This window comes from Misgurnus anguillicaudatus, unplaced genomic scaffold (assembly GCF_027580225.2).
Source record: "Misgurnus anguillicaudatus unplaced genomic scaffold, ASM2758022v2 HiC_scaffold_27, whole genome shotgun sequence".
NCBI lineage: Eukaryota > Metazoa > Chordata > Actinopteri > Cypriniformes > Cobitidae > Misgurnus > Misgurnus anguillicaudatus.
In genome coordinates, this window is record NW_027395277.1 from 1,523,295 (window position 1) to 1,531,238 (window position 7,944).

Here is a 7,944-nt window from a genome sequence, read left to right on the forward strand (position 1 = left end):
CTGTTGGAAATAAAAACCCAAATTGAGGGCACTTGTTGAAAGATCTTTCATATTTTAATATATTTTTCATATTTTGTAGGCTATTCTTTCCAACATATGTCAATGTGTATTCTAAAGTAAAAAATATAATTAAAAAAATAAAATAAAAAATAAATAATTAAAAGAAAGGCTGACATTGCTCAGTAAGTTTAGTATTATTTTGCATCTTGTATAGTAGTTCATTTGTAGACTGTTTTAAGTCGTACCATCAGGAAACTCAAATATTGCGCAATATAGCGCATACATCAATATTGAGGTAGGCTATTTAAAGGATAAATATGAAAGCTTTTCCACTCCTCATCCGTCCCATCTTACTGGGCAACATTCAAACCTCTTACCATCATTCAACAGCCTGCAGACTTTCTGGAAATTTCGTTTGGATTTCTGTAAATTAGATGCTTTAGAGCTTCAGTCTAAAAACAATTCAATTATTTAGTATACAACGAAGTAAAAGAGTAATATTTTCATCATGTGGGGATCATGGCGAAGTTTTTTCATCCTCGTCCTCTGTTTCGAATTTGCGTTTCTGTACTTTTTGTTTTATATTGACATTGATACTTGGAGAAAGACTTCATCAAAGATCCTGAGGTATGTTTCACACTGTTGTGTTGTTTTTTAACAACTGCGTCTGAAAACTGCTTTACTAAAATTTAAACCATTCTGTTTTATTTTTACTTTTAATTTTTCCTCACTCACAAAGAAATATATATATTTTAGTTCATTTCAATGCTTGTTTTGTCTTATTTGAATCCATTGGAAGTCATCTTAAGAGAAACACTCATGTGATTTAAATATAGTTTAAAAAAAAAGATTTCTCTCTTCTAGATTCTCAGAACTATTATGTGACAATAACCCTCAGACCTCAGATTTCCTCAGACCAAAGTAAGTCAATGAATTTCACAGATGAAATGACATGTCTGGTTCGTTGCCATTAAATCCTGTCATAATTTTTTTATCTAAGGCAAAAGTTTAATATTTGATATGTGTCTTTTTATGACATTGTGGGGCGGTTTACCTGGACAGGGTTTAGATTAATCCAGGAATAGAAATTAGTTACACATTGACGTAGTTTTTACAAACTTACAATAAAACATTACTTGTGGGCATCTTGAGACAAAAACATGCAACTGATATATTTTAAGATGTCAATGTAAGCTTATATCCGTTAGGACAACTCAAACAAGCATTTTAGTCTTGGACTAGACGGGACTAAACCGCCCCAGTGTGATTTTTTATGCCCCAGTATAGGACCGTTTTATGACAGTCCTTCCTCGTGTACCTGCCGGGACAACCAGTCGGCCGGACAGTTTGTGTCCAAAGATGAATTAGAAGATCTCCAGAGACGTCGAGCAGAAGAGTACAGACAACATCAGATCAGGTTGTGCCAGATGCATTATTTTAACCAAGTTCACATTGCGCTTACAAAGTTTTGCAGTGCTTGCAGTGCAGTGTTTGTCTTTGTCAGGCTGTATGGGTTACTAAAGAAACTTTATTATTATTATTTTTTTAGGAGGGTAATAAAGTGATAAACAAATTTGATATAATGCCTTATAAAACGGCTCGTTGAAATGCTTGATTCTTATTGGCCAGTTGCGACATTTGCAAGTTTGTTATTCCCAGATAACAACCGCTAAAACTAACAGAAGGTAACCCAGATGCTGTCAATTACTATAACAGGTACAGTTTAATATTTCACAAAATAAATATGTATTTTAATAACACACACAACGTCAGGGCCGGCCCTGGCCAATTTGCTGCTCTATTTCACCTGGTGCCCTTTAGAATCACAGAATCACAATTGTGTTCCAATAATTTTGTTCATAAACTTACACAGAAACAAACTGAACAGCTTTTACATGTTTTAACACTGTACATTTAACTTAATATATTTAATTTTGTACAAGAAAACAGCTCTTATTAATGAATTATTAGTAGCATGTTGTAGTGTCTCGGGAGATTGTGCTCATTGTTAAATAGCTTTGTGGCTACTGCACTGAAGCAGCAGTTTAAAATATAAAGAATTCAGCGAACGTCAAGAACAAGAAAACGGAAACAACAATCAGACCGAGACGCGGGATTTAAATTACGTTACACGGACCATGTTTAAATTTAAATGTTTCTGGACAGAAATACCAACTTTGTCTGCACATTGTAGTGCTGGCTGCTCCCCGCGGTGCTGAAGACGCGCTCTGACAGAGTACTGATGGCACATATGCACAGATATTTACGTACAATCTATTGGAAAGCGGAGGAGTCATTAGTTGGGTTAGTAAAATAACGAAATTATAGCTTTTATATAGAAGAAAATGTTTTTTTGTAAAGAGATATTTTTTTAAGTTTAAAAGTGCACAACTCTTCTCAATGGGAAGAAAGCTCTTCCCCTTACGTGCAACCTATCGGAAAGCGCAGATGAGTTAGTTGGGTTAGTAAAATAATCAAATTATAGATTTAAGTACAAAATAGTATTTATAAAAAGAGAAATGCTGCCACTAGTACTCCGTCCGAGCGCGTCTTCAGCACCGCGGCCAGCACATACATTATGTTAATTCCGCGTCTCTGTCTGATTGTTGTTTCCGTTTTCTTGTTCTTGACGTTCGCTGAATTCTGGGTTTATATTTTAAACTGCCGCTTCAGTGCAGTATAGCCACAGAGCTATTTAACAAGAACGATCTTCCGAGATCATATGCTTCTAATAATTCATTAAAAACTGCTGTTTTCTTGTGCAAAATTAAATATTTATAGTTAAATGTTTATATACATGTATAAACAAAAATTGGGCGCACGGACGCCCCAAGGGGTCGGCGGGGTCCTTAGCATTTGCCTATTCCGCCTATGCCGAGGGCCGGCCCTGCACAACGTTATATTTAGGCCTACAAATGATTAAACCAAATAGTGTGCCATTTGAACGTCTTATCTTTAAAACAAATAATGTTTCCTCGCTGAAGTCTGCGTTCGTTAAGAATGAGCAAATAAAACATAATGTTCCTCTTACTTATGTAAACGTTGTGTCGGCAAATTGCATGTTTACCAATTTTGGGGCCATAAGCAAAGTCCTGTTCTCCAACAAAGCCTAAGGCAGGGGTGTCAAACTCATTTTAGGCTGAGGGCCGGATGGTAAATAACGCCACAAAGTGAGGGCCGGATAATTTTTTTGAACCTTTTTTGAACCCTGCTGATAATTATCTTAAAATTAACTAAACAAACCAATTAATTAGTTTGTTTAGCAAGAAAACCAGAGAAACACACAGCTCTGTGAAAACGATATAAGTCACACTCATTTTGTACATATTATACACACAAATTTACATCTGTACAAAACCCACTGGCCTTAGGTTGAAAAGCTTTAACTTCTTTTGCCTTAATGCCAAAATTATTTATAAACCATTCACTTTTCTTTGTAACGAGAACAGTCATTTAGAAAATGAAAATGCTATATGGGGCAGTGGCCCAAAAGCAAAAAGGGCACTATGGGGGGTGGTACTATTATTATGGTTTTAATGAAGTATTATAAATATGTATATATTAGACAAGTGATTATAATAGGAAATATAATAACATGAATTAAAATCTGCTAAACATTCAATATGATTTACCTGTTGGCTTGATGGAGCTTTGAATCCATGTTTGCAATGTTGAACTGCCTTTAGCAGCCTCTCTTTCCGTTCTCTGTCGTTATTTTGTAAAGGCATTGGTGTTTTATGTATTTCTTTTTTCTACAAAGTGTGCCAACAACAGCAAATTTAGTGTTTATATTAACTTAGATCTGATCGGGAACATTAAATCGATTAGACAAGCATTGTAACGTTAATACTAAGAATGTGGATATTTTGTTGTTGTTTGCTTGCTAAGTTGTTAGCACTTTTAGAACACCGACAGCAAATCATTACCGAAAGAAATACATAAACAAACGTACAAATTACTAATTCTGCGGTTTAACAACTGATATAATGTAATGAATCTACCTGTTAATGCAACGAACTTCGGAAACTGTCGTCTTCGCTCTCCAGGCAGAGAGTGAACACCGTTGGGCCGGATTGGACACCTCTGCAGGCCGTATCCGGCCCGCGGGCCGCATGGTTGACATCCTTAAGGTTTTCTTTGAATTCACAACAGTAATATTGAGTATATAGAATTAAGTAAGACATATAAACCAGATTTATTTTATTTTGAACTGCTTAACATAAAACAAAATTGTTGGTATATAGACAAAAATTCTTGGTTTAAAAAAAAAATAGTGTCTATTGTCTTATTCAAAACGATACAGAATCATTCTCTGTCAAAAAATAAAAGTCTAGTAGTTCCTAAAACCATTTTTCACCGGTCCCCACTACATGTGAGCGCACTGAGCACGTTGTGATGTCAAGAAATCATTAAATTACTTAACTGCTTGTGGCTAGTAGTGGGCCATGTATGACTCTTTTTTGTTCTTATATGACTCAACCAGGACAGGTAGAGAGAATGATGTTCTTGTTCTTGCCCCTCCCAACACTCCGCTCCAGTATCCAATCAGAGGATTCAGAGTTACTCCCATGACTAAAACTCTTATTCCTGGTGAGTCAGAATATCGATGCTTCTCTATGTGATTTTTAATGATCTGACATTTTGACGAATGCACATCTTTAAAAAGAAAGTTAGAAAGTGACAAATAAATTAAAATGTTTTAGTTTTTTTTTTATAAAAATGTATTTATGTTTTTTGTCATGTATTATGCATTGTTAGGTCTAGCTGTGCAAACACAAAACAGAGATTTTTACAAGGTTTGTTTGACTAAAAACAGATTTTTGCTAATGGTGGAGGGTTGCTTTTATTACTTATATCAATGATTTGATTCAAGGTGTCTCAGTATGGGGGTTAGCTCTCGTTATCAAACTATAAAACAAAGCTCCAGTTGTATAAATTTGCGTAACAATGAAAGTTTGTAAAAGAGCTCATAGGATACCAAACTTGTTCAGGTGTCACTGAGAGTACAGAAGGGTCTGCTGTCAGTAATGGATGTTAAGGATGATAAGAAGATTGTTTTTGGCCAGAATGAGGGAAATCTGACCATCTCATCCAGCAGCCTTGAACATCTCAATGAGCTGCTGAGCAGAGTGACCTACACCAGCACCATCTTCCACATTAAAACTGAAGATCTCGGTAAGAATCGTCCAGCATTAGCAGGATTACTTCAAATAGGCTATTCTATATTTGCTTATAGGTATAAGTTGCTTAACCTTACAGTTTTTATTCAATTTGGTAATTTAATTCACATGTGAATGCTTGTCCATAGCTTACTTTTCTTTTGAGAACCATGAGGTCATATTTCCCATTGAGATCAGACGTCAGTCAGTTCCTAATCTTTACGACCCGGGAAAAGGTAAAAACAAGCCGTGTTACCATGTTAGTCTTTATATTTAATGGCCTTCCATGTAGTTCTGTCCAGTTTTTACAGGAAGTAACATCTAAGACTTCATTTATCGGAAATAGCTTATAAAAAATAACTACACCTAAATCTCTCTCTTCTTGTAGATATCAACTCCCAGGTGACTGTACTTGTTAAGGCATTTCTGAGATATAAGGAACTGAATGCTCTTATTCAAAGTGTTCGTGTGAACTACCCAAAGATAAAGATCATTGTAGCAGATGACAGTCTTATCCCAGAGAAGGTTGTTGGTGACAATATTGAACACTACATAATGCCCCCGGCACAGGTAACATAACATCACGTAATCTTAATGATGCTCCTTGTGTGCAATTTAAAAAAATATATAAGGAGATCCAATGCAAAAGTGTCAAAATGAGATAATGATAGTGACCAAATGCTCTCGGCACGTATATGTTAATCAAATACTTGACAAGCGCACTTAGTGGGTTTTGCATCTTAGCTCTTCATATATTTCTTCCATTAAGAGTGCATTGGGAAGTTGTTCCAAATGTGTATAAATTTCTTTGGCCTTCTGAACACAAAGAAAGGTATTTTGAAGGATGTTTATAACCAAGGAGATGTGGGGCAGATCTTTTATATAAGAGGTCAATGTTGCCCCAAGTGTTTGGTACTTTACCTTTTTCAAGGTTCACAGATTTGCAAGTTTGGAACAACTTTTTGTGTGAAAACGATTACTTTAAAGTGATTATTTGCTTGTTAAGGGCTGGTTTGCCGGCAGAAATCTGGCATTGTCACAAGTCACGACTAAATACTTCTTATGGGTGGACGATGACTTTGTGTTCCTGAATGAGACGCGTATAGAGAGATTTGTGGAGATTATGGAAGCCGTTCCTGAATTAGATGTGGTAAGTAAGGCTACTATAGTAAGTGATCGACTTATGAACAGGTGCACTAAAAATTCAATTGTATGTTGCATGCATAGACTTATAACCTTAACTTTCTCAGGTCGGTGGTGAGGTAGAAAGAAATCAGTTCGCCTTTAAATTGAATTATAAAGAAGGGAACAACAAAGAAGGCGGTTGCATCTCACGTGTCATAGGTTTTTACGCACCCCTGCCGGGATTTAAAGGGTGCTTCTTCGTCGATGGAGTTGTGAACTACTTTATGGGCCGAACGGATGCCGTGCGTAAGGTCGGTTTTGACCCGTTACTCAAAAAGGTCGGACACAGTGGTAAGTGGACTGTAAAGTATTAAGTGACAGGAATTCTGCCTTTAACCCATCATACCTAAACCTTTGATATGACAATGATCAGCAATGATACTGTGTTTTTTCCTCAACCTTCAGAATTCTTCATTGATGGACTTGGAGAATTGTTAGTTGTCACCTGTCAAGGTCTCAGAATTGGTCATCAGAAAAGAACAAACACACCCGAATACAGAAAATACAGACATCCTCCAAAAGCTGATTCAGAAAATAAACTGACTCACCATTATTTCAAGAATCATCTAAAATGCATCAAATACTAAAAGGAGATTTACAGGTGAAATCACAACATCGAGTTTCTCTTTAAATCTGATTTGAAATTATCGTAATTGAATATTTGTATAAAGTCCTTACACTGGTTTTGCTTTTGTTTTGTTCTTGTTTCAGTGTCATCTGAGCTTTACACAGTTAAAGGCATTAAACAATATTAACTTTACAATATCAACAAATCAATAATAATAATGTTTTACAGTATGTTGTTAAACATGAAAGACATTAAGTGTTGATATCCATGCCAAGATAATAAAGGTACGTTTGTAAGATGTCTGCAAAAGATCTGAAATATATCTGGTGTGTAAAAACATCTGATAAAGGTCTCAGAAAGAATAAGGAAACAATAAAAAACACCTTGCAGAAGTAAACACAGATATTAAATAGATGTTTCCGAGATGTATGTTTGCTGGTTTGGTGTTTAATTTTATTAACAAACCTCATGAGCTTATGAAAATATTTTATTTAATATCCTACATCTGAAGTCATAATAATTGCCAGTAGGTATTACATGCTTTGTTTTAGGAGATAACAGTAAACATGAAAGATTATTCCAGCACATTTTAAGGGAAGCCCTATACTATAATACTGTTTTACATGTTATTAGTTTTTTTTATATAATTGAATGTAATGCGTCCACTGAAATGGACATCACATGTTTTGTGGTTCAAACCAATAAAATGCTGATGAGCCAATCAAAATAAAGCACGGTGATTAAACAATGGAAAAATCTGGTCCAAGGGTTAATATTTAAAAAGCTGCAAACACATACAATATGCACGCCTTTGCCTGACCTCTGATATTTCTGATATTAATACTGACCTTTGCTTGGCTTATTTGTCTAATAAATTATGCATTTGGATCTGCCTTTGTCTTCTCACTCATAACATTATGGTTATAACATGGTTATATGCTTATGGTTTATAATTTTGCGCAGTAATATGACAATAAATGTGGCAGACCCAGATTTTCAGATGCACACACCGAGTCCCTTTGCTGGCTACGC

At 35.5% G+C, this 7,944-nt stretch overlaps 1 protein-coding gene across 1 annotated transcript; it reads left to right on the forward strand.

The window, feature by feature from the left end:
- Positions 1 to 309: 309 nt before the first annotated feature.
- LOC129433867 (beta-1,4 N-acetylgalactosaminyltransferase 2-like) lies at positions 310 to 7,800 on the forward strand. The gene is made up of 12 exons (XM_073864644.1): positions 310 to 627; positions 865 to 921; positions 1,283 to 1,417; positions 4,484 to 4,590; positions 4,759 to 4,796; positions 4,992 to 5,175; positions 5,309 to 5,395; positions 5,548 to 5,729; positions 6,166 to 6,309; positions 6,410 to 6,635; positions 6,750 to 6,945; positions 7,056 to 7,800. Exons 1-11 carry the CDS (start codon positions 509 to 511, stop codon positions 6,929 to 6,931), a joined length of 1,461 nt encoding a protein of 486 aa, XP_073720745.1. The 5' UTR covers positions 310 to 508; the 3' UTR covers positions 6,932 to 6,945; positions 7,056 to 7,800.
- The last annotated feature ends 144 nt before the right edge of the window (positions 7,801 to 7,944 follow it).

What these genes read in the sequence shown, in the direction of transcription:
- LOC129433867 (XM_073864644.1), top strand. Translation starts at nt 509, where the DNA reads ATGTGGGGATCATGGCGAAGTTTTTTCATCCTCGTCCTCTGTTTCGAA. An exon ending in TACAGACAACATCAGATCAG is followed by an intron (nt 1,418 to 4,483) that starts GTTGTGCCAGAT and finishes TGACTCAACCAG; the next exon opens with GACAGGTAGAGAGAATGATG. An exon ending in TCTTTACGACCCGGGAAAAG is followed by an intron (nt 5,396 to 5,547) that starts GTAAAAACAAGC and finishes CTCTTCTTGTAG; the next exon opens with ATATCAACTCCCAGGTGACT.